This window comes from Columba livia, chromosome 6 (assembly GCF_036013475.1).
Source record: "Columba livia isolate bColLiv1 breed racing homer chromosome 6, bColLiv1.pat.W.v2, whole genome shotgun sequence".
Classification (NCBI taxonomy): Eukaryota; Metazoa; Chordata; class Aves; order Columbiformes; family Columbidae; genus Columba; species Columba livia.
Window position 1 is genome coordinate 20,617,252 of NC_088607.1, and position 24,370 is coordinate 20,641,621.

The following is a 24,370-nucleotide window of genomic DNA, read 5'->3' on the forward strand; positions in this document are numbered from 1 at the left end:
CAGAGGGCGGAGCACTAAAACCAGATGTGAGGGGAGGAGCTTCCCCCCAACCCCTGGCGGCTGCCGCTCTCCGCCGCCAGGGGGCGCTGTGGCCGCGCAGGGCTCCGCCCCCGCGCGGCGCTTCCGCTACCCCGGCACAGCACGCGCACGGACCGCCGCCATGAAGTCGGTAGGACGGGGCGGGCGGGACAGGGGAGCGGTGCCCGGGGCTCCCGCTGGCCCTTGCGGTGCCGCGGGGCGCGCCTGGCTGGGGCCTGCTGCTCCGCCTGCCCTCGGGGCGGCCTAGTGGGCTGCAGGAAGCGATAGAACGCGGAGCGCCGGGGGGCGGGTGGTGGCGCGGCGGCCAGCCTTTCCGCGGCGGGTCCCGGGCAGAGCAGCCCTTCGGCCCTCACCCTCGGGGGTGGTTTTGCCAAAACCGGGGCGCGGAGGAGCGAGCCGCCGCTGTGAGGTGCTTAGAGGCGCGGGGCGGGGGCCGGGCAGAGCCCGAGCCGGCTCCCGGCGGGGCAGCGCTGCCCGCGGCTGCTCCAGCGCGGTGGCGGTGGCGGTGGCGGCAGCGTTGCTGCTGTCCCGGTAGTGAAATCTAAAAAACAACAAAACCGTAAACATGAACTGGCAAAAAACTTGTAGGTTCGAGGAGCCCCATGGTACTCCAGCCACTTGTTCCCTTACCAAAGGGACACCCCTACCAGCATCAGGCCCATTTTCCCTCTGTAGCCCCTGCCTTCCAAGCCCCCCAGTACAGACGCTGTGCTGCGTCCATCTCCATCTTGAATGCTTCTGAGCCTTTTGCAGTTTTGGCACAGGGTGCCTGTGTTGATGCGTTCCGTTGGGCTTTCCCCGAGCCCTCTTTGGCATAGCCACTGGGACCCTCTGAGCGTTGGCACCTGTGACAGGTACACAGCTGTGCCTCGTGCTGTCCCGAGCCCTGCAGCCCGCAGCCTGGTTACTGCCACGCAGCTGCCGGTCACTGAGAGTTTAGGGCAGGAGGGAGACAAAGCTCAGCTTGGGCAGGGGATTTGCAGGAAGATACTTGCTTGGGTCTATGGCCATGGACCAGACTCTCTGAACCTTATCATGTGCTGGGGAATAAGGGCATCGTAAAGAGAGGAGACAGAGAACTTGGGAGCATGCAGGGCAAAGAAGTGGGCCCTAATAACATATTTACCATACTTTGAGTGTTTGTGTGTCATGTGTCATGAACATAGGGTTTAATAAAAAAATTGACAAAGAATATTTTCGTAAAACATTCTTCACAGGTCTCTCTTAAAAACTTAACATGTTTGGGTACACTGGGAACTAACTTATGACACCATTTGGAGGAAACATCTTCTTCAGCCCTCATAGAAATACAAATGTAGTGAGATCTGAAACAGTGAAATAGATTTCACAGAGACTATGGACATGTCAGTTACTTGTAGTTTTCTGTTTGTTTCCTAGAGAAAAAACACAAAACGAGTTCCAAGCTTTCGCAAGTTACTCAGAACTAGTCAGATAAAACTTGACAACAAATTAAAGAATAAGCAGTTCAAGCAGAAGAGTGCTGCTAAGAAGTATCGAAAAGAACAAAAGAAGCTAAGGGAGGCTGTCAGAGATGCTATCGCTAGCAAACCTTTTCCATTGGAAGTATACAAGAAAAAGCAAATTGGTAAGTGTTTGCTCAGAGTTATTTTTGTAAGTGAAAAGGTAGGAGGGTTACTAAATATCCTGCTGCTTCATGTTTCAAAATTATGTTTCAAGAAAACAACATTTCATTTTCTGTGTACAAATAATTGCTTTTCTTGTTTAAAGGAAAGAAAGGGAGGGTTATGAAAAATATAAAATGTAGCCATTCTGGCAGCAAGATGTGATGTAAGATGGCAGAAATGTGTTTGCTCTAATCGTTATTGGGTGTCACAATAAAGGGGCAGTTTTCTGGGATGACACAAAGTGCTTGAAGGCTGGTGAGTTCAGGATTGAAGTAATGAGTAAAATGGTCTTGCAAGTGTAGGCAGGGTTAGGTTTTCAGGATCTTAATCTGTACATATATATCATCTTCTAAATCAGCTGAAAAACGGGAAGAAGAGGAGGAAGAAGATGCGCTTCCACTGGACATGATGGACGAAGACGACTTAAAATTAATGGAAGATTTGGCTCAAAAAGCATCCTTTTTAACCAGAGATCTTTCTTCTAAGTGAGTATTGTTGTGACATCTACTTTTTGTACTCAGTTATGTGTGGTTAATATGTAATTAATATGTAATGTAATACATATACCAGGAGGTCACTTTCAGTCTGGTGTTTCTTTGCAGTTCCAGTTTAGTGTTTCCTTAGTCTGTCAGTACATTCAGTATTAATGTATTGATGTATATCAGTACATTCACCTGCTCTGCCTGGTCTTCAGGGTACTGTTTCTGCACAGTATTCCTTCCCGTGAAGTCCCTGGCTGTAAGAAATGCGTTAATCTGTATACAGTCCTTTTTCCATATAGAGTATTCAGGACATTCCCTGGACTTTGAGCCACTATACTTTCATATTGCATTGCAAATTGCTGTAAAAAAAAGAAAAAATGGAGGTTTTGGAAGCCATGTCTGTAAACACATGCAACACCAAAACATTCATACAGAAAATTTGTTACCAGTTTTCTGGAGCAAGGTGTTAGGGTAGAGTTCACAATGAAATACATAGAAGGATATTTGCTCTTTTACCTGTTTTACTGTTACTAGATTTTAGCTTTTATAGTGTCCCCTTAAACTGGAGAGTTGTCTTTCTCATCTGCTTTATTCTGATCAGCCATAATCATTCTTAGGAACTTGTCAAATACTACCTCACTTATAAATTACATGTTCATATTAGCACAGAATAAATATTTATATTCTTATATACTTATGTGCAGGTTAGGAACATATCCTACAGAAGGGTAGCACACCACACTGCATTGAAGAGTGAGCTGTGACACAGGCTTTCCCAGTGAGCAGAGTAGAAAAGTGATAGGAGTAGTGGTAAAAGTTAACATGGAGTAGGGATAAATAAAAATGTGCACTGATGCACTCATTTTCACATGCTGGTTAAGCATCACCTGAGTAGTGAAGGCAGGGTAGGGCAGAGTGAGGCTGTGGGGCACCTTAAGGAAGACCCTGGACTGTGTGTCCAGTGAGAAGGTCCTAGTCCTGCTTGCTTGCTCATGGAGTCCTTCATGGCAGAGCTGCTCAGGGTTACGTTTTCAGTGAGCCTCAGCCATGCCAGGACACCTGCTCATGCAGTTGGGAAGCACAGTGGGGAGGGGGGTAGGTAAAATGGTGCTCTGGTCTAGATGAGAGACAGGCTGTGCTGATATCTTAATAGTTTATATTTTGCATATTTTAATTTCATTTACGTTTTTCAAAAATTTTTAATATTTTGGGGGTGAAATCATGTTTCTGAAGGATGTTTGCCTTTACAAGCTTCATCTGATTTGTTCACTGTTGCCTTACTTTGAAGGATCCCTGAGTCCCCTTAGTGCTGCATGAATGGGAACAGTGCCACCTCAAAACCCATCAACTAGTACTAGGGTCTCCAGATGTTTGGTATGACCCAGAGTTTCCTGTGTTTTCACAGCAGCTGTATTTTCTTCAGGCTCGACAGAGCAATCCTAGATATGTAGGATCTTGTGCTTGTTGAGTAGGATTTAAGTACATAGGAAAGGTTTGATCTGCACAGGGACAGCAGGGCTGAGGCTGGTGCACTGTCCTTACAATACATGTGTAGGGTGGCTGTGTTGTGTGTGCAGCGAATCTGGGTATACTCTGGGGTATGAAAGTACATCTCATACAGGTGATTTCCTTTTCTGAATCCTGGCAATCTCTGAGCCCAGGGCTTTCAGAGTCCTTCAGATGTCCACAGTTGAAACTTTGCCCCTTACAAGAACAACAGCAGTGTTCTTGTTATAAGACAGACCACGTGGCTTCAACAATGTGATTCTTTATCCCTGGCTTTTATTTTTTTAATAAGATGAACAGATAACATATTTCATAGTGTGCCTGTACTATAAGCAATTATACCATTTAGTTAATTTCTTTTGTAAATTGAAAATCAATGCAAGTTTTTTGCATGCGTGTTTATGCTCATATGCCAGCATTTCAAAATCCATGAAGTTGGCTGACCTGTTAAGATTAACTAAATTTCATTTTGTCTTTGCTCATGGGAAGCACTGTATTGTCCTGAATTCAAACATCCTGTACAGAGCTACATTAACATTATTTGATTGAGTGGTGACTGATGCTGTCAATGGTAAACACACTAAAACCTTCCACTTAGTAAGACCAGTCATTATTTATTTTTCTGAGTGGAGAGACTTAATCCAGGTAGTATACTGTCATAGATGGTTCATGTCTAAGTAGATGGCTAATTCATTTAGCTTGCCTTGCACTTTTCAGTGAACCTGTTCATGTCAAAAAACGAAAACACGAAAGTGTGATTGACAAATATGAGAAGGTGCCAAGACGTATGCAGTCTGAGCCAGAAAAAGAACTCATCCATCTCCTGCCCATCAAAGACAAGGGTGGCATTATTCCCCAAACTATGGAAAAGCCAGGTAGGACACAGATTCTGAACTGGTATAGTAGCCAAGATGGATATAATTTATTTTTTTAAAATTCCACTGTGTTTGTGACATGCTTGACACACTCTGTTTTTGCAGTTTCCAATGTTGCACAGGATGAAGAAGAGGATACAGAGGAAATGGAGGAAGCAGAGGGTAATAAAACATCATGTTTGCCTTTTCCTTTTTTTGGTGGATTTCTATTTCCAAATCACTGACATATCTGAAGGATACTTTACTGTTCCCTAAGGAAGATTGTAATTTAAGTATATTTTCTTTAGGGTGTTTTTTAATATGCTCTGTTGCCCCCAAAGCATAACAGTGATTCAGAGCTTGCTTTCTTGCCTGTTAGGATCCCAGGACCTGAGGAACAGCTGTTTTCAAAACCTGTTTATTTAAAATTATTTTGATTTTAACCTGAAGCTGATCTTTGCACTTGTGTTGTCTTTGCTAGTGAGAAGGGAAATCTTGGTCTTACTTAAAGAATACATGCTGTGGTTCTAGTTTGATTACTCTGAGATCGTTTTGAAATGCAGTTCAGGATACAGATTTGTATAGGCTTTTAAGTGACTGTCTTTGACTTTGAAATTTTTTACCTAAACCTGCAGGATACCAGGAAATTCAGATTTTGATTTGCAGTTTGCTATCCAGTTGAGTCATATTCAAATAACAGTTGCAGTTGTAACTCTGCCACTTCTGGGTCATTATTGTCTAAATAAAATCTGAAGCAAGGAAGGAGATACTTGTAGGAAAGTAATACTCAGAAAACACAAATAATACAACTGTGCTTTTAAAAGAAAAAGTGAATGGTGAATAATTCGCTGCAAATTGCAGAGCACTGCAGTTTCTTGGTCCAGTTGGGATTGTATGTTGAGTGTATATGTTCCCACTGTACTTAGGCAACATGATTTGCAGATTCAAAAACATTTGGTCCCTTTTTTTTTTTTTGCAAGTGTAAGATTTTGGAGCAGAGCAAAAATGAATCTCTGGGTTAAGCTAAGCTCTAGCAAGGTCCTTCTTAAAGATTCTTTTACTGTGGAAGGGCATGTGTTACTCTTGTGTGGTGTTGCCACAGTGCCCATTGGAAATGCAGTGTCTAGAACTGCAGTTTGGAATACAGTATTTGTTAAGCAACTTCACTTGTGATGCTCCTTTCTAACTCTCACACCTTGTGCCAGACTTCAGTGCAGAGCCCCTGCCTGTGCTCACTCCTGAGGAGATGGCTGCTCAACGGAGACAAAAGCTGCAGGAGAGGAAGATGCACATAGCGGCCTTGGCGTCGGCCATTCTCTCTGAGCCAGACAACAACGTGGGTAACATTTACTTCACATGCATGTATGTGCACCAGTGTTGTGCAGTAGGGCGGGAAAGGCCTGAAGTGACCAAACAATAGCAAAAGCAGAAAAGTACCTGAATTGACCAAGGTAAAAGGCCAGTGTCATATCACTTTTTGGGGCTGGCAAACAGTGAAACTACTGACATGGGTTTGTACAAAGGATTGGAATCAGGTGAAGATCCGGGTAGCTGTGTTTGCTCTGTTCAGGAGTGATTTGTCCCTCTGAATACTTGTGGATTTATGAATGTCTGTGAAATTTAATGTCCAAGCTACCTTGTTCCTTAAGCATGACCCTTATTTAAGCTCTGATTTCAGGATTGTATCTGATAGTTCTCAGTGTTTCAGGATATGCTAGTAATTTTCTTTAATTCTTTGCAACTTTGTAATAGCAGGGTAGTTTGAACATTCCCAAGATAAAAATTTTCTTGGGATATTTAGCATTTCTTGGCTCTTTGTGCAGTGCTAAGCAGAGGCTGAATAACCGCTGAATTAGTTGTTTTCTCTTTCTAATATTTAAAAATGAGACATGTTTCTTGTGGCAAACTTTTGCTAAAATGTACCTTGTGCTTGTAAATTAGTTTAGGGGTGATCTTCAGCTGACTTTGTCTGCCTCTTAATCAGATTAAAAAGTTAAAGGAGCTGCGTGCCATGCTGATGGAACAGGATCCTAATGTGGCTGTGATTGTTCGGAAGCTGGTCATGGTTTCTTTGATGGAGATATTCAAAGATATTGCACCTTCTTACAAAATCCGGCCTCTGACTGAAGCAGAAAAAGCTACCAAGGTGAAATAACAAGTTTCTTTATAGAGTATTGTGAGTAGTTCAGATTTTTTTTTTAAGTTATGCCAAATACTAATACTGATTTGTTTGGTATGAGTTTATAGTTTTGAGCAAAAGGTGACAAATACATGAGTACTTGTGGAAGTTCTGATACTGCGACACTTTCAGGGGCAGAGGTCTTTGTTTTGAACCTTTAATTCTTATGTGATTCCTTCAATAAGCAGGTGCCATCCTGGTGGTAATGGAGGGGAAAAATAGCATATGAAAGTAATATACCAAACCTGGGTGACTTTCGTCATAAACCTTGCAATAAGACGATGTTTCGTGTCACACTGAAGACAACTAGAAAGCCACTTATATGTCATTGTCACCTAACTGGCACAGATTTCTTTGAAATGCATTCAATAATTTACTGAACAAATGCAACGTAACTTGTTTTCTGAAGCTTGTTTTTAACCAATTCTGTAGATGGTTTCTTTAATATAGGTAATACAGTTTAGAGTCATGGCTTTAAAATAACATCTAGCTACAAGTTACATTTCCGTCCCTATAAATGAAATGGCCCTTTGAGCACAAGAACATGTATAGAAATATGTAGAAACATTTTACTTTTCGTACATTTCTAGGAATGTCTGTCTAGAAGAAGAATCTACTTAGATATCTGATATTTGTTTTAAAACTTTTTTTTTTCCCCACCACTGGCTAGTTTCAGGATTTAGCTCTCCAAATAAAATTTCATTTGTATTATTGTTATTACAGGTTAAAAAAGAAACTCAGAAACTGAGAGAATTTGAAGAAGGACTTGTGAGCCAATATAAATTTTACTTGGAAAATCTGGAACAAACAATTAAAGGTACAGTTAACACTTCCCATTTTTTGTAGTAAATGCAAAATTGTTTATGGCATCACAATTTACTTCCTCAGACTGAATGGTACTTGCCGTCTTTGAAATAGTACCTGCATGAAGTACGTGGGAGAATGCCTGCAATAACTAAAAATGTAAATATTTGGAAGCTCCCCTACATTCTGATCTGTAATCACCAAAAATAATATTTTGTGCAGATTGGAAACAAAGAAAGTTGAAGAAAAGCAATGTCATCTCATTAAAAGCATATAAAGGTCTAGCGGAGATTGCAGTGAAGTGCCTGTGTGAGCTGCTTGTGGCCCTACCCCACTTCAACTTCCACAACAACATTATTGTTCTCATTGTTCCCCTCATGAATGATGCATCAAAAATGGTAAGTGAGTTTCTGATTAGAGGAAAGAGTTCTTGTTTTGCATGAAAAATAATCTATTTCTGAGCTTTATTCCACAATATCCAGATCTTGTGGCCGTATCTTTTTGCTGTTGTGCAGGCTGTGTCCACTTTCTAATTAGTAGATACCACCAGTATTATCAGTTATCTGTTGTCGTGGAGCTGGCTTTACAGAAGAATTTGTTTGAATTCACTTTTCAGATTTCTCAATTGTGCGTTGAGGCAGTTAAGAAGCTCTTCAAACAAGACAAGTTGGGCTATGCTTCACTTGGTGTAGTTAAGGTCATTTCTGGCCTTGTAAGAGGTAGAAATTACGATGTCAGACCAGAGGTAAGAGACTTTCTGTTCTACTACACAATTTTCTTCTGTCAATGGTTTTAAAAAAGAATTTGAAAGTTAATGTTAGTGCAGCTGCTGGTTACAGAGAAGCAGAATTTCATCGCTCTGTCAGAACATGGGCAACTTAGGAGTGGGCTGAACCAGATGGTTAGAAAGAGGGATATGGGGCAAGGGAAGGAGACTGGGAGGAGGAGATCAGACTCCGACAGAGACATGGGTTAAGTCAGGCAGGGAGACTTGAAGTGAGAGGGGCAAATGGGGGCATGGATAGAAAGGGACAGTGCTGGGGGAGGAGCTGGGAGAAGAGATGGGAGACACGGCTATGAAGGAACAGAACCTTCGTCCAGCAAAGCCTGCTAGTTGGAATGGAATTCAGAATTTCTTAGCCTCCATTCCTCTGTTGTGGATCAAGATTCATTGTATTTATTTTATTTTACTATAGGTGTTAAAAGTATTTCTTCACTTAAGAATTAAGGAAGTAGAATTACAAAAAGATTCTGAAGACATTGCACCAAAGAAAAAGTTCATGACTTACAAAGAGAAAAGAAAAAATCTTTCAAGAATGCAAAGAAAGGTATGAGGTGGGCTTTCTCATGCTCTACCTCAGTGAATTTATGTAGCAATTTGTTCCGTTAGTAGCAATGATTGCACTTCTGTTGCCATTGTTAACTCTTGAGCGTTGGTGATTAGTATTTGTGTTGTACTTGAACATTTATGGGATTCTACAGGGTATTTAATTATCTTCCTGTTATTTTCCTATTTTTTTTTCTCTTTCTGGTGTTGATGATGCCTTTGATTGGTTTTTCTTAATAGGAAGGAATATATCCAAGTTGGTTACCTTGTAGCATCACAGTGTGACTTAAGCAGCTCACCAAGCATGGAAAATTTGTTGTGTGTCTTTGCAATCAGTTGTCCAGGCTGATTTGAAACATTTTATCTGTTGTCTTAAAATTAACTGTATATTTTCAGTGGAAGAAAGCAGAAGAGAAACTGGAACGAGAGCTCTTGGAAGCAGAAGCATCAGAAAGCAAAGAAAAAAAACTGAAGCTGGTGAGTAGTTCAGAGATTATTTTCCTGTTTTTGCAAAGTAGCAGCTCTGAACACTTTTGTAACGAGGTTCTCCCTTCCATCCCAACATTTCAGTGTTCCACACCTCTAGGTAATGTTGGCAACCTACAAATGTTTTGCCTGTGCCAGAGGTCTAGGTTTTAGTAAACCAAGCCCTCTCAGTTTACCCAGGAAAGCCAGCATGGGCATTCCTGTTTCCTTCTGTTCTCTGCACAAAAAAAGTATTTGAATCCATTGGCGTAAGTCCTGCAGGTGCCCAGTTCCGCATGATGCTGTGTAATGGCTCTTACCAGCCTCTCAGAGTGGCCTTTAGGCAGAAGAGGGGTGTGCTTAGCGTGGACTGGGGTAAGAGAAGCTGTTTATCTGGGAGAGGGTGAGGGGACAGAGTAAGGGGCAGGAGAATAGGACTTGAACTTTTCAGCATAAGAAGAGCAGAGGTGACAGTGCCACGACTGGTTTGGAAGGCCTGAGTGCAGACTTGGAGAGGAACATTTCCAACTGAGTTTAATTGAAGTAGAAATGTCTGTTTTCCATGATTAAGTATTTTATTTTGTTTTCTTTCCTTCAGCACACAGAGACCTTGAATATTGTATTTGTAACATACTTTAGAATCTTGAAGAAAGCTCAGAAGTCTCCACTTTTGCCGGCTGTGCTAGAAGGTCTTGCAAAGTAAGAACTGAGTCCACCTGCTTTTGTTTGTATTAGAAAAGACATAAAGCCATAAAGGGATTTTTGACTCTGAAAGGGATATATAAGCAGTGAGAGAAGACTGTTCCTTAAAAGCTTGTTGAAATTCTTTTATTTCTCTGCTGAAGTTTTCACCTACTTCTAAAAACATTTCAATGTGATGTGAAATTTCCCATTATAGAATTGATGCGATGCAAACCCAGCAGGGTGTGACATGAGTCCATTATTTTGTCTGATTGCTTCCTGAAGAACACCGAGCATGTCTCTAGTACTATAGGGTAGCTGTGATAGCAGCTGGGGGCTGAATCATCCATCTGTGTGAAGATAACAGATGTTTGGCATTTTATTTAGCTCTGCTTTTAAGGTGTTGATTTTGGCATTTCAAAATACTTTGAACTGAGTTTGCAGATAATGTCTGTAGCTTAAACATTAAAATCTCTTTGATTCAAGGTTTGCTCATCTCATAAATGTGGAATTTTTTGATGACCTGTTGATTGTCCTTCATTCTCTCATAGCTTCTGGGGTAAGTTGAAGTTACTTTTATTACAGTTTTCTTAAAATTGCATTCTTTTGGGTACTTAGTTGGTTTTGTATTTTCAGGGTTTAAGCTATCGTGAGAGTCTTCATTGCATTCTCAGTGCTTTTCATATACTCTCTGGCCAAGGTAAGAGATCTTTAGAAACATACTTTTGTTTAATATTGTCTGATAAATTAATGAAGTAAATATATTTATTTGGGTTTATGTTAATAGGTGATGTTCTTAACATTGATCCAATGAAATTCTACACACATCTTTACAAGACACTGTTCAGCCTACATGCAGGTAACTCCAGATTCTTATTTTCAGTATTTACCTGGATAATGTTCTGCTTATTCGATATCATAGCCTTAATATAATGTTAATAAACCTCAGTTGGTTTAAGATATCTGAGTTCTGAAAAGAGTACTGTTTGTTTTAATCTACTTTTTTCTCAATTTACACGCTGCACTACTGTAGTACAAATACTAGAATTATTGCAGTACATGGTAACAGGTTCTAATCAGGTCACTTCATTAAGGAATGCTGAGTATGTGACCTTGGATAAGCATTTATCTTGTCCTTAGTTGAAGTTTTTTGACTTCCTTAAAATAGTTTCTTTCAGTGGCAATTCAAAAATGGTCTGGTTTTCCCCCAATTTTTCCTCTTTTGGGGAAAAATGTCTATTTTTTCTAATATAATTTTTAAAACAATTTCAATTTAAAGTCTGTTTTCTAGAATCTTCTGGTTTATATTTCTGATTTTTGTAATTCTGATGTTCTAATTTTCTAATATAAATTTTCTAATACTTCTGAGAAGTTGAATAGTTTATGAAAAGAAATATACTTATAAAGTTTGAAATTAATGTAATTTTAATGAACTTCATAAATTTGTATTCACTGAGGAGAAAAGCTTGAGAAAAAAAACATTCTACAGGTCTGCAGTTCTGAATGGCTAAAAGAGTAAATCTTTGCACCACTGAACAATTTATAAAAGATGATGTAATGAATGCACTTAGGGTTAAAACACTAACTGCTTCTAATGTTTAGACATTTTTGATGGAACAAATATTTTCTTAGATAGGAGCACAGAAACAATGATACATTTTTTTCTGTTCAAAGCTGGACTATTTTTACCAAAAAAGGATGGATGCTTGTGTCTGTGTCACATTAGTGCTGTCTGAACCCCTTAGCTTTCATGCTGTTTCTCGGGTTCCAGTGTACAGTCAGTACCAGAGTATTTAGCTGTATGTTCCTCTAAATGGTTATTTACTCTTCATATGAAATTCTGCTTTTGAGGTCGTACCAATGATGACATGGGGATTGTGCTCCAGTGCCTGGATGTCATGTTTGCCAAACGGAGAAAGCAAGTTTCCCAGCAACGAGCTCTTGCTTTCCTAAAGCGACTTTCCACGCTTACTCTTCATGTCCTTCCAAACTCCAGTGTTGGGATCTTGGCAACTAACAGGGTATTAATGCAAGTAAGTTTTACTTGTTGGAATGTTTAGCGTACTAGTTAAAGGTTTTTGAATTTTTTGACAAATTAACTTTATGCAAAATACATTGAAGCATCTTAAGCAAGAGTGATGAAAACAGACTATCCTTAAATGCTGCTGAGACTGAATAACATGGAATGAATCCTGAACTTAATCATGTTGTAGTTGGGTGTGTAATACAAGCAACTCAGTCTTTTTTTTTGTGTTGTAGATATTCCCAAAGATGGACCTCTTACTAGACAACGAATCTCAAGGCAGTGGAGTTTATCTCCCAGAACTAGAGGAACCAGAGCACTGCAATGCTCAGAACACAGCTCTGTGGGAGCTGCATTTACTGCAGGTCAGTGAGTAGCTGAGTGATTAGAGAAGTGGAAGTCAGCAGTAAATAGCTGCTAGATGTTTATATGCTTCAGAAGAATAGAGAACAAAGGTCTTTAGGCTTATTAATCAAATGTGGCCAACGTGATAGACCTATTCCATACAAAGAGGAAGAGCAGCACAGTGATAAAGGGAAGGAATGAGTTCAAAAAGGGGACATTATATATCCCTTATGATAGTGCCACACTGGATCTTACTGCAGGTTGCCTAATAAGACCCTTTGGAGGCTTTTTCCATCTGTTAAGTTCTTGTGCAGTCCAGCCCTTCTTTGGGGAGCAGCTGACACCCTGATCTGTCATTCCAGCCAGGGTTTAGAGTTTGGGGCTTGGGGAGAGCTTCCTCTGCCCTTTCTTCTGCCTTCTGGGAGCAGGAGGTAGATTAACTGTGTAGAGTTATGCTCACAGCATGACATACTAGTGAATAAACGTATGACTGAGTGTTCTCATTAACTTAACCCCAGAAACTGACTGATTCTGGAGTGCTCAGTTTCTCTATCTAAAACCAAAGCAGAACCTTCCATCTTATTGAAATAGAAATAAGTGCAAGAATCCATAGATTAATATATTATCCCTCAGCCAAATGCCTTCTTTCTTCCTTTTAGAGACACTATCATCCAATAGTGCAGAAATTTGCAGCTCACCTTATTGTTGGAGCTCCAACTGAAGGCTCAGGGGCTCTTTCACTTGATTTGAGCCAAAGGTGAGTTATCAAGGAGTTATGTTCTTAAAAATACTGCCCTGAAAAGTAGCAGTTACTCATACTTAAAAGGAATCCTTAAAAATAATTATACATAAAATTAAAAGATTCTGTTCTTCAAACTCACTTTCTTTGTTCTTCTGCCAGTACAGAATGTTGGCTGCCTTTTTTTTTCCTTTTGAGGCTTGTTGCCAGGCTATGACAAGGGTAAAAATCTCACAGTGCAGTGTGCTTTCTTCCCATGAGAGCAAAATATCTGTGTTTCCTCAGTAGCAGCCCTGATCTTAATATGGATCAGGATCACTGGACCGTGACTGTGTAAACTGGAAACCAAGTTGCAACATAAGGTCTGTAGCATGTTAAAATGTTAGGATGACCATCCTGGTTCACACTATAGATTTAATTCAGCATCCTGTCTTTGTCAGCAGCTGGTGGCAGGTGCTTCAGCAAAAGTAAAACCAGGGCAAGCTCCAAGCCGTGTGCTGGCCTCCAGCTGGTTTCAGCCATGTGGATTTCCTGAACCCGATACCATTTTCTGTTTTGTACCTCTTCATAGAATTATTTTCAAAACTGTTCATTTTGACTTGAACCAAAGTATGCATTTTGCAAATACAGCATTTTTTGGTAAAGATTCCATGAGTCCACAGCTCATTAAGACGTACCTTCTTTTGTTTTGAACCTGGTGTCAGCATGGATCATTTAACAGTCCCTGGTTCTTGCTCTGGGAGGTGAAATGAACACTGTGCTCTAATACATTCTTTCTGTGGCTCACATGACTTGGGGGAGCCTCTATCATGTTGTCCCTCCGTCTGCCATCTGTTGTCGCTGAAGGGATCTGGTCCAAACAGGAGCTGTTCTCTGCTTCGCATTATCTTTGTTGCATGTTCCTGAACTTTAACCATTTCATGTATTTTGACATAATTGGAGACTCAGATGCAGTATTTGAGATGTAGGTGGTCCGTGGATTTATACACTGATGTAACTGTTCTTCTATTCTGTTCTCTGTTTCTTTCCAACTCAGAACAGCATTAAGGTCACAATCCCATGAAAGTATCTGTCATAACAACAGTATTCTTTTTCCATAAGTGATAGTGCTGTCAGTTCAGAGCCTGTTGTTTTTATGTGATGCTGAGATTGCTTTTCTCTATGTTTGTTTTGCTTTTTTTCCCCCCCAATAAATTTAATTTGCCATTTTACTGACCATCTCATACAGCAGTTCTTCACAGGCAAGAACTTGGTACCCTCCAGCTCATCTTGTTGAAAAGCACAGCTCCTGGCTCAGACCATGTGGAAATCCGTAGTTTCTTCTTGCAAAAACTAACTTCCATCCTGTTTCCTGACCTTTAACCAGTTCTTCTCCCATGTAATGGTCTTCCCTGTTCTCCCATGGCTGCTTAGTTTTTCTAACACCATTTGCTAAGGAAATGTTGGAAATTCAGGCAGATTGTATCAGCCAGGTAAACTTTATCTGCATTTTTTTTTACTTTTACCATGTACAGGGCAAACAGACAGTGACTGCTTAGAGCGTTGGCAAGCCAACAGAACAGTTTTCTTGTCTCCCATTTCTTCTTCTCTCCCCTGAGTATTTGGACACATTTTACTTGCTTTTACTTGTATTGTTCCCCAGCTGTTGGCTTCTGGTCTTTTCCAGGTGATGCTCATTACTCTGAGGAGTTCTCTTATAGCATGGTGGTGGGTGTGAATGGCATGTGTGTGGGAAAAGCTATAGCTAATGCCATTTTTCTTTCAATGTGGTTTTTGCTATAGGCCTGCTACAGAACTTTTTGAAGCATACAGTATGAGAGAAATGACTTTTAATCCTCCTGTTGCATCAGTAACACCCAGAAGAAAGGTACTGTCCATCTCTCTGTGTCCTTTTTTAACCACATGACATACCAACATAACCTGTATCTGCTGGCTCACCTATGCAGTGCCCAAGCATTAGCAGACTTAGTTGGGCTTTTTGGTATCTGTCCTTTCTGTGTCAAATATTTTTTTTAACTGGCATAAGATAGCACTGACTATAAAGAAGGAAAAAAGGCTATATGAATAGTTCCACCTCCCATAGACAATTAATGTAGCCAGATGAATGTGGTAGTTATTATTTTACTCATCTCTTGCACTTTGCAGTGGTTCAGTGCAGAGTTCATGGCCCTTTTCTGTAATGATGAACTAATGTCTGTTCAAAAAGCAGTAACAAAAAGCCAGCTCTCTTTCCCCAGTGTGGGTAGTTGGCATCCAGAGCCTTTGATTCAGTATGTAGAAGGACACTGATCCCTGTTGGTGTCAATTTATAAAGTATAAATTTGAAGGGAAAAAAGAGCTAATGTATAAAGAGAAGGAATGGGTAAAAACTTTTTAGATCCTCAGCAGTGGATGTGTTCCAGATGCTAACCTCCGTTAAATGTCCAGCGAGTGGTGTGTCCTTTAAAAGGTGATAATTAATTTTTATTCTTCCTAATGAAAACATTATAACTTATTAAGCTTGTTAGTGCCTCCAATTTGTAACTCGGTAATGTCGAGCAGCTTCTGAAAATGTAGTTACTTATTCTGTCCTTTTACAATGACTTCTTGATGTGTCTGTCCTACCAGGGTAAGCAGCTCTCACAGAACAGGGCTGGGAAGAGCAGATAAGAGAGAGATTTTATAGTGCTTGAATAAAGAAGTGCATAAGCTCGTTAAGGTAGCAAAAACAAAGGAAGAAGAGGGGAACAGAGAGAGCTGTCCCTATCTGGTTGTGATGGATGTAACTGGGAAAATTACCTTGGAGTCTTGCCTTCTCCCTGGTTGTTTGGCTCACTTTAACAAATTTTGGCAGTATCTAAGTTTTAGCCTGTCTGTCGTGCATGTTTTTCTCTGTGTGCCATGCTGCCGTTGTCTGTCAGTACTCTCCCCTCTTGACAGAAGCTCTGAATTGTTTTCTTTCCCTGTGTACCACTAAAGAGAGGATCTCGTTTGTCCTGGAGTGCAGAAAGTACTGCACTATGTGAGTGTTAAGATTTTAACAGGGAGGTATAGACTGAGTGCATGAGCTTTCTCATCTGAGCACTAGGAAGGAGGGGAGGCCTCCAGAGCTGGCTGCAGCCACAAGGGATCTCGTGAGGCAGGGTCAGGACATGTCTTTCCAACTGACAGTCTCCACTGCTGGCATTATTGTTCTCGCTAGCCTTTTGATCTGATAGTTTATTTATGTTGATAAGGTGTGTTGAACAGGAAACAGTGCATAAGCTCCTTCAGAGCTGGAAGCTGGGGCTGTGTGTAGCAGGTGTTTTTCTAATGCCCAGCTTACAACAAAACAAAAAAATCCTCAGCAAAAACATGAACTTACAAAGGGCTGCCCTGCACATTGCTTTGCTACTGGCCAAGTGAAGCTTCCTGGCATGCCAGATATATGTGAGCTGCCAGATCCATAGGTCTGGTCTAGATACCTAAGGGCATGGGAGAGAAACAGGGCTGCTAATTGAAGCTTTGCATGGAAAACACATACTGGCCTTGTTTAGTAATGCACCTAATATTTTGTAATTTTCAGGATACTTTCTTACCAACGGATTCATTTATAGATGAAGAACTAAACAAACGGCTTCAACAACACATTAGTGAGACTGTTGTTCACAAACCCTTGGATTTTGCTAAACACTTGAAGGAATCATCCTTGTCGTAAATTTATCTATCAACCACGTTCAGTTGGTTTCTTGTAATTATGGAAAATGATTGGCTGAAGGAAATCTCCCCTCACATTAAAGGAATTCAAGTAGGTTTTGGTTTGACTACAGAAACACAAAAAAAATGTAACAGCAGTTTTTCACACCAAATTACAAAGCCACCGAGCCCATGTTCTCCGGGCCTGGGAACCACAATGAACAGTCACAGCAGCAATCTAAAAAGAAGCAAAACTAGGTCATTTAAAAATTGTTTGCAACCATGCATTAAAGTATTTTTGTTTATATATTTTGAATTTTTTATAACAGAATATAGGCATGTGTTTCTGAGAAATCACAGGGTTGTGTTGATAAATTAATAAATATTTTGGAAATGTAAATATAGTAGTGACTTTGTTTGAGATACCTAGAGATTTGGCGTATGTATTGCATTTTTTTTTCTGTTTCTTTTTCTGATGTCTCCTAACCATTTATCTAATCTTGAAATGATTTTACACTTGGTGGGTTTTTTCTCTCCAATGAATCTTGGTATTGACAAATTGAGATTACTGAATTCCAGTTCTGAACGATCATGACTGAGTGCCCTACTACAATGTCTTTAATAAGCTATTGCTGTCAAGAATACCGGACAAATTCAAGGTAAGAATTTGAATTATTTTTTATCTTAATTCCCCAAATATTAGTTATTGCCTGGTTGTTTTAGAATCCATTTCCAGCTGGATGTTGGCTTTGTGAACAGTAGATAAAATATATGAAATAACATGCAAGTGAGTATTGGCTCTATGTGAATTCCATTCTACAAGGGAGTGTGGTAGGCTCTCCCTGGCTGGCAGCTAATACATTCTGTAGTGTTTAGTCCGTGAAGTGGTAATGATACCTGTTGGTAGGTTTGCAAAGCTTTGGTTCAAGTTGCTTAACCTTCTTACAATAATCAGAAATTCTTTTTTTAAATCTTGATTTCTATTTAATGGATTAGAAAATACCTATTTTACTATGTAGATTACAAAACTTCCTACATAATACTGCTGGTAATACATGTGTTTCTGTTTAGGTTGCCAATCCCACAGCTTTTGAGTAGTTCTTTTTAATTGTTAAGTGGTTGCAAATATGGATGTGGTTTAAGTTCTGAAAATTACAGGGGGACATTTGCTGGTACTTAGTTAGGTCAGGAAGGCAAAAACAACAGTCAGCATCTTAAACCTTTTATTTTTTTTACAACATATACAAATACAAGTTTATTCTTCAAGTCAGCAGAGAGAAAATAGTCCAGGTGGAAAAGTCACTTTTAAAATTGTTCATTTTACACAATTTTGAAACAAAATAAAGACTGGCACATGTTAATGTTGCATTGTCAGAATACTTTGACATGCAGAGGCAGACAACTGTACAACTAAGTCATTCTGAAATCTCCTATACATGTATTGGAGCTAAATCTATTTACTGCTATTGATTTTTGTGTTTAATTTGCTAACTCTGCCAAAGGTCTATCACTATTGAAGTTACAAAATATTTGTCACAGACAGGAAAAAAAAAACACCACCATTGTTACATTTAGTGGGCTACCCTAAAAGTAAACTGAGTTTTATAGTGGAATAGTAACAGCCAGTGATTAAAACCCAAGAGTAAGCAGAGGCATTGAGAGAGCTAGAGCAGAACAGACAGTTTGGTTTCAGAAGCTGCAGACTCAACCTTCACTGAACTATAAAGCTACCAGCAATTTCTTCTTTTTTAAAACACTAACTATGAATGTAAGAGAATGTGTTCATGAAATATGTAGATACTTCCATGTTGAAGTCTTCAATTCATGAAAGCACATGATTTCTAGAAGCAGATGGGTTTCTAAAGATGGCTATTTGGACACTTCATCTAGTAGTATTTGTAGCAATTTTAAAAAAAAAGTGATTACGTTTTAAAAATTAAAACTGACATAGTCTCTTTTATTCTTCTAACTGCTAATTTTGAGGTTAGTAAGATAGAAACAGGAAACCCTTCAGGCGGTAGGAGGGACCTCCTGGTGTGCCCCGGTTCCTGCAGCAGGGCCAGGATCTGCAGCTGCCCAGCTCTTGTCCCGTACAGTCACACCACTAAAAAATTAGCACATGCTATGCAAGGAAAATACAAGACATTGGTAGATAAGTAACAGTGGTTTTAAAATAGTGTAGAATAAAATACTTCTGTGTTTTTGCCAATAGGCAACAGAACGTGAGATTTCCGCCTGTAAACTGTTCAGCATCGGGCCTGCTACCACTCAGAGACTGCGTGTTTCTGGAAGGTGTTGATTATTTACATTCCTTTCTTTCAAACTTTATCCTGGAAGTCGCTTCCTGTAAATAGTTTGTAATGTAAAAATGAATGTATTTTCCTAATTGATGTCGATGCCCAGCCAAAAGCACAGAAAGGGACAAAGTTGTTTTGTCAGGCTTGTCATAGGAATGTGCAGACAGGTATTCCTGCAGAAATAAAATCTGGCTAAGCAGAATAAACTTTCCTATTAGAATAATAACTCAGCACATGAAATTTGTTTAACTGGGCTTTCACAAAAGTTAACAAAAAAACCTCTGTTTAATGCTTCAAGTGGTGTTGTATTTTCATTATTAGGATACTTGAAACAAACGCGAAGGGAAGGATATTGTATTCCAGTGTACCTAATTTCACCAACAAAACTTTACTCTGATGTTTACCTAAAATTGCAATTAAGTGATATATTTGTATTAATGAAAATACTGGACAAGTGTAATTAGCCCTACACAATTCCAGATGTCTACAGGCCTATAAGGTTGGAGGTTTTATATAGAAAACCAAATACTTTGCTGTTCTCTTTCACTGTGATAAAGAGCAGCAAAAGCAGCTTTAGACTGTGACTGATGAGGAAGATAGATAGTTATATGAATAAACTATTCTCACAGCTAGAAAATTATTGTATTAGCAGAAATGGTACAAAACTACTGTTTTTAAATTGTCATTAGATGTCAGGCTACTGTTAAACCTGTGTTACACAATGTGACATGGCTGCTGTTGTCCCTTGATTTCCCAAGGGTTTTTCTTTTTAAATCTACGTGACAGAAAACCATTAGTGGATGCCGACATGGGTATATGAACTTTCCATGCTGATTCTAATGAATTAGCAAATGTGTCTTCCAAACTACTGTGATACTCCAGGTGATGTTAATACTTTTATTTTCAGTGCTGCTGAATATAACAAAACAAAAAAGCCAAACAGGTAAGGTCAAACTCTATAGGAAGTAAGTATTGTTTTTAAAACATCATGGAAACAACACCAGAAGAAAAAAATTCTTAAGGGTGTGAAACTGTTACTGTGTTAAAGTAACAGAGAGTGAAACTAACATTAAAAAAAAAAAAAAAAAAAATTGCATTAGTAGAATTGTGCAATAGGTTGATGTAAGTATTTCCCAGTAATTCAGAAGTATTGCAAAGCAAACCGTGCATATAAAACTACAAGTTGCCACATCTAATGTTTTACTCACTATCAGTCTTGCATTATGCACGTGCCCTGGGGTGGGGATGGGAGGGAGCACAGCACATTCTTACAGGGCCAGCTGTGTAGTTAGAACTGGTAATGTGTGAGTGAAGGGGCTGAGCTGGGAGGTGTGTGGCTTTTTTAATTGGAACGTGATTGCTGAATTGCAAAATTCTGTTTTGCTACATCAGTACTGAAGATAAGCAGTGGGAAGTGCATGGTCTCTGGGAGGATATGGCATGGAGAAATTTGACTTTTTTATGTGTCTGTGGTTATTTTCCCTGGAAATGACCTTAAAAAGAGCACTTTTTTGCTTTGGTAATGGCTACTTTATAGGAATTTTCTGCAGCGGATAGTGAAAGACTTCATAGCTTCTGGTGACAGAGCGTGGTTTCTGTTTGTATGTTGATATGCCAGTTAGTGACTGACTTTGCTTGCTTTTATTTAATTTTCTGACTTGGGAGAGGAGGGCTGGTTGTCACAGGACTGCTGCTTGTAACTTCCTTTCATCCTTGCACTATCAAAAGTAAACATCCTTTTAGTTGTGCTGCTTCTTTATCCTTTGCCTGATGCAGCTCCTCTCTCTGGAGCAGCAGCACTTTGTGCTAAAGTTGATGTGGAATAACTGAGTGCATGAATCACTCCCTGTAGTCACACCAGGTGACTGAAATGCTTTATTCATTGATTCCTCTAGGGAGAAAAGAACGTGCAGAGCAATTTCTTCACCACAGATACACTTCTTGTGGGAAACCAAAGGGATGACTCGTTTCTTTTGTGCCCCTGTAAATGAGTATGGATTGTTTTCACTAACTAAGCACATTGGTAACTCCCATGGAGAAAAAAAAAAAGAGACAACCACAACTAACTTAAATATCAGAAGATGAATTCAGCAAACATAAACCTTTCCAACAGTGTTTCTATGTAAACAAAAATGTCAAGAGTTATAGTGTGAGAGTTCTTTGTACTCTCTGGGTGTAACAGACAAAAAGACATTTCCTGACAATATGGAAAAATGTATTTAGAATTCAAAATTTTAAAATGTTAGTTACATTTATCAATGCATTGTTTTGAGTGGGGTAAGTTTTGGGTATTAAACATCTTGTGCTGAAAAAACAACCAGAAAAGTTCAAACATTTTTTCCTCTAAATCCAGAGAGAGGTAAAAATTCTGCATTTTCTAAAAAGTAGTGTATGATAAATATATTACACAATAGCATATACTTTGGAACATGATAATAAATATTCTTTCTTTAAACACAAGCCTGGAAAACTAGAATTCTTAAGAATAAAATGTTGTTCCTTGTCGAAGTATCACTACCAGTTAGGTGTATTTAGCTATTGTACATTATTTTGTTAAAGTAAATAAACTATAAATAATTTGAGCATTTTGTGTATATTCACCAAAGTTAAACAGAGAAGTAAAGGAAGTTACAGTATATTTAAATCTCTTTACAGTCACTTAACACAGTGTTTAACAGAAATCTTCATGTAAAAGTGCATTATTTTAATATAATACACATAAAAGCACGCTCTGGTTCTCTGCCTTCAGTTTCCCTAGAGGCAACCAGCTAATATCATCTTTTGTTTAAAAAGAGGAGGGTGACAACACACATCTGTTTGCAACATACAGTCCAAGAAAACTTCTTCATCCACCTGTCGAGGATCTGCAGATGTGAAGGGAGGGGAAGAGGAGAATCTTCCACTAGTTGACAGGTGTATTTCCAATCTACAGCATCCCATTCAGCCTTCCCGGACTCTGGATGTTAATCCAGCAGCATTACCTGGATTAAGCATCTATAGCACGGGGCACACAATTGCTGACCAGCTCAGTCCACAGCAGGTTCCTTCAAAGGCACTGCAGAAGGATTCAATGATTGATGTAAATTCCAGTTTTCCAAAAATGTAAAAGCAAATGAAGAAGAAGAGGGAAAATGACTGGGCTCTTTCCATAATTTACTTTGCTTTTCTTGAATTCAAACGGTTTTGATGATTCTAGGGCATTTCTAGTAGTCTAGAAATATCAAATTTGTCCCTTCATATTTGAACTATTTTACAAATGAAAATATTATTTTTGAATTCTGTTAGTTTAATGATTTAGCAGTAGTATGACAGTGCATGTCAAATAATGCTTTAATAATTAGCTGTATGTGGAAAGAGAAATGTAATCTTAAATTGGCTATATGTGAGATGGGATTATCAACACTAAACGATTTCTTCTTCATTTACGATGAGCCATAACTCAGATGATGTCTCAGTGCTGTAATAGCACCACGCAAATATCTGGTTAGTATGCGGTGGACGACTTACATGTACTATCATCTTCACAGAAACAGGACAGTCTTAGGTTGTGTAATTCGTTTGTTTTAAGTCAAGCAAGATGGAAGAAACTGAAGTGATACGGAAAGGATAGTAAAAATGTTTAAACATTTCTGCCAGAATTTCCACAGAGAGAAATTAACACTATAAACTTTCGTAGCTAAAAAGGAGATCGTCAACCCTGCTGATTTTATTATATGCATGTAATAAAAAATAACAAGACCTCTACTGGATACTTCTAATTACTTTGGCCTAGAGCAAGAGTAACAGGACATTATTAATTAAGCACAGTTATTGGATTAAAATGCATGCTATAAAATCAACCAGGATGCAACTTTTTTTTTTTTTTTAATGGGCAGAGAAAGTGGGTGAAACTCCATTCTTGACACCATTCTCATTCACTGTAGCAAATGCCATAAATAAGTGGAGACGACGCTGATCTGATTGTGCCTTTGCACACCACTGTGTAAGGCTTTTACGGATCTTTCTGGCAGTCTCTTGTACCTCACTGTCGTTTAACCTGCTACAACTTTGAAAAAAATACTCTGTAAATCAGGTATTAAATGATTGGTCAGAGACAGAATCAATATGTCCTACCTGGACAGACCGTGCAGTAGGCAGTGGTGGTTACTCCATGATGTCACTAAAAGTCAAACTGCACACAGATCTCTCGTCCTTGCTCTGGGGACTGTCCGGCGAGACCTGCAGAGGTGCCGAGATGAATCCCCGATACTGCTTGCTTGACTTGGTTAACTTCTTGAGTTCACTGGTAAAGGAAATGCCTTTTCTTTTGTCATCTCGTGCTGCCTGTAAAAAAAATAAATCATAAAAGTGGTTTATAACAGGCTGTTTGTTAGCTGTGAAATATGGAATTAATACAAAACCACTTAACATAGTTCTAAACAGGCCTCCCTTTTGAAATTCAGCGTGGCTGTGCTTTCATAACCAAGCACACTCTTCTAATTGTTCTGAATAAATTAATTTTAAATTATGCATTGTCAAAGATATTTTTAGCAAATTTGATATAAACTTGTTAAAAATCTGTGCTTATGCCACAGGTACTTTAAAGCAACAACTGCTGTAGACTGGTGGCATCTGCTGGAAGGGAGAACACTGGTCCTTCTCCCAGCAGGCACAGACTTAATTCCTGCTATTTTCCAAAGCCTGAGATAAATGAACAGAACAACTTTTTCACAGGGCAAAAATAAAGGGGATTTTGTTCCAGTAGTTCTTCCGTTCTGCCCATTTGCACAGTCCTGCTTCACTGGGATGGGGAGCATGGCGTACACATCCAGAAGATTTTGAAAAACAGAAAGCTGCAGCAAAAGACAGAGGTTGTCGTGGGATTTGCAGGCTGTGAGGGAATTGCGTTGCTGGATGTAACTGATGCAGTTTTGCAAAGAAAAAAATGGAGCTGTGGAGAAAAGATGAATCTGCTTTTTGCTGTAGTGTCTTCTCCCCACCCAACCTCCTGTCAGTCTTGTCTCCCTCCCACTGAAAGCAGGTTCCCATTAAGCTGATCGTAGACCATCTGTAAAACCTGCTGCAAAGTATTTAATCTTTTACCTGAACCTGTTCTTTCAGTTTAAGGATAAATTTTCCTGCTCCCTTCCATTTGCTTTGGGCCTGAAACACAGACTCTTGATCAGAGAGAATCCTCTGAGATGGTTTAGATGTTGAGGACTTTTTGTTTGCTGTCTCTTTTGTCACCTCTTCCAAGAGCACATAATCACTTGGATTTGGATTGCTCAAAATGCTGTAGGAGTATTTGGCTTTGCAAAGAGTCTGTTAAAAGGCAGGAAAAAAAAGGCAT

The 24,370-nt window shown here is 39.4% G+C and overlaps 2 protein-coding genes and 1 long non-coding RNA gene across 14 annotated transcripts in view; 2 read left to right on the plus strand and 1 right to left on the minus strand.

The window, feature by feature from the left end:
• The first annotated feature begins 13 nt into the window (after positions 1–13).
• Positions 14–17,144, plus strand: NOC3L (NOC3 like DNA replication regulator). Its single transcript, XM_065067465.1, has 21 exons — positions 14–169; positions 1,438–1,645; positions 2,044–2,170; positions 4,391–4,548; positions 4,654–4,710; positions 5,733–5,863; positions 6,512–6,673; positions 7,430–7,523; positions 7,733–7,908; positions 8,127–8,255; positions 8,707–8,838; positions 9,234–9,314; positions 9,901–10,001; positions 10,470–10,542; positions 10,620–10,683; positions 10,771–10,842; positions 11,835–12,016; positions 12,243–12,371; positions 13,011–13,108; positions 14,873–14,957; positions 16,635–17,144. Exons 1-21 carry the CDS (start codon positions 161–163, stop codon positions 16,764–16,766), a joined length of 2,400 nt encoding a protein of 799 aa, XP_064923537.1. The 5' UTR covers positions 14–160; the 3' UTR covers positions 16,767–17,144.
• Positions 17,145–19,846: 2,702 nt separating this feature from the next.
• On the plus strand, positions 19,847–21,501 carry LOC135579770 (uncharacterized). The gene is made up of 2 exons (XR_010473520.1): positions 19,847–19,984; positions 20,937–21,501. It is a non-coding gene; the product is annotated as an uncharacterized LOC135579770 (long non-coding RNA).
• Positions 20,983–24,370, minus strand: part of PLCE1 (phospholipase C epsilon 1) — a 154,929-nt gene continuing 151,541 nt past the window's right edge. For 9 of the 12 annotated variants that reach the window (XM_065067457.1, XM_065067458.1, XM_065067456.1 and 6 more), the window contains 3 exons: positions 24,124–24,342; positions 23,155–23,364; positions 20,983–22,096 (listed from right to left, as the gene is read on the minus strand). In XM_065067457.1, the coding sequence (XP_064923529.1) occupies positions 23,185–23,364; positions 24,124–24,342 (399 nt within the window). In that variant the 3' untranslated portion in view covers positions 20,983–22,096; positions 23,155–23,184. Of the gene's footprint in view, positions 22,097–22,545; positions 22,629–23,154; positions 23,365–24,123; positions 24,343–24,370 lie in introns of those variants that run through there. The other 3 variants (XR_010473517.1, XM_065067452.1, XM_065067459.1) reach the window with 3 other exon arrangements.

What these genes read in the sequence shown, in the direction of transcription:
- NOC3L (XM_065067465.1), top strand. An exon ending in CCAAACTATGGAAAAGCCAG is followed by an intron (nt 4,549 to 4,653) that starts GTAGGACACAGA and finishes CTGTTTTTGCAG; the next exon opens with TTTCCAATGTTGCACAGGAT. An exon ending in ATTCTCTCATAGCTTCTGGG is followed by an intron (nt 10,543 to 10,619) that starts GTAAGTTGAAGT and finishes TTGTATTTTCAG; the next exon opens with GGTTTAAGCTATCGTGAGAG.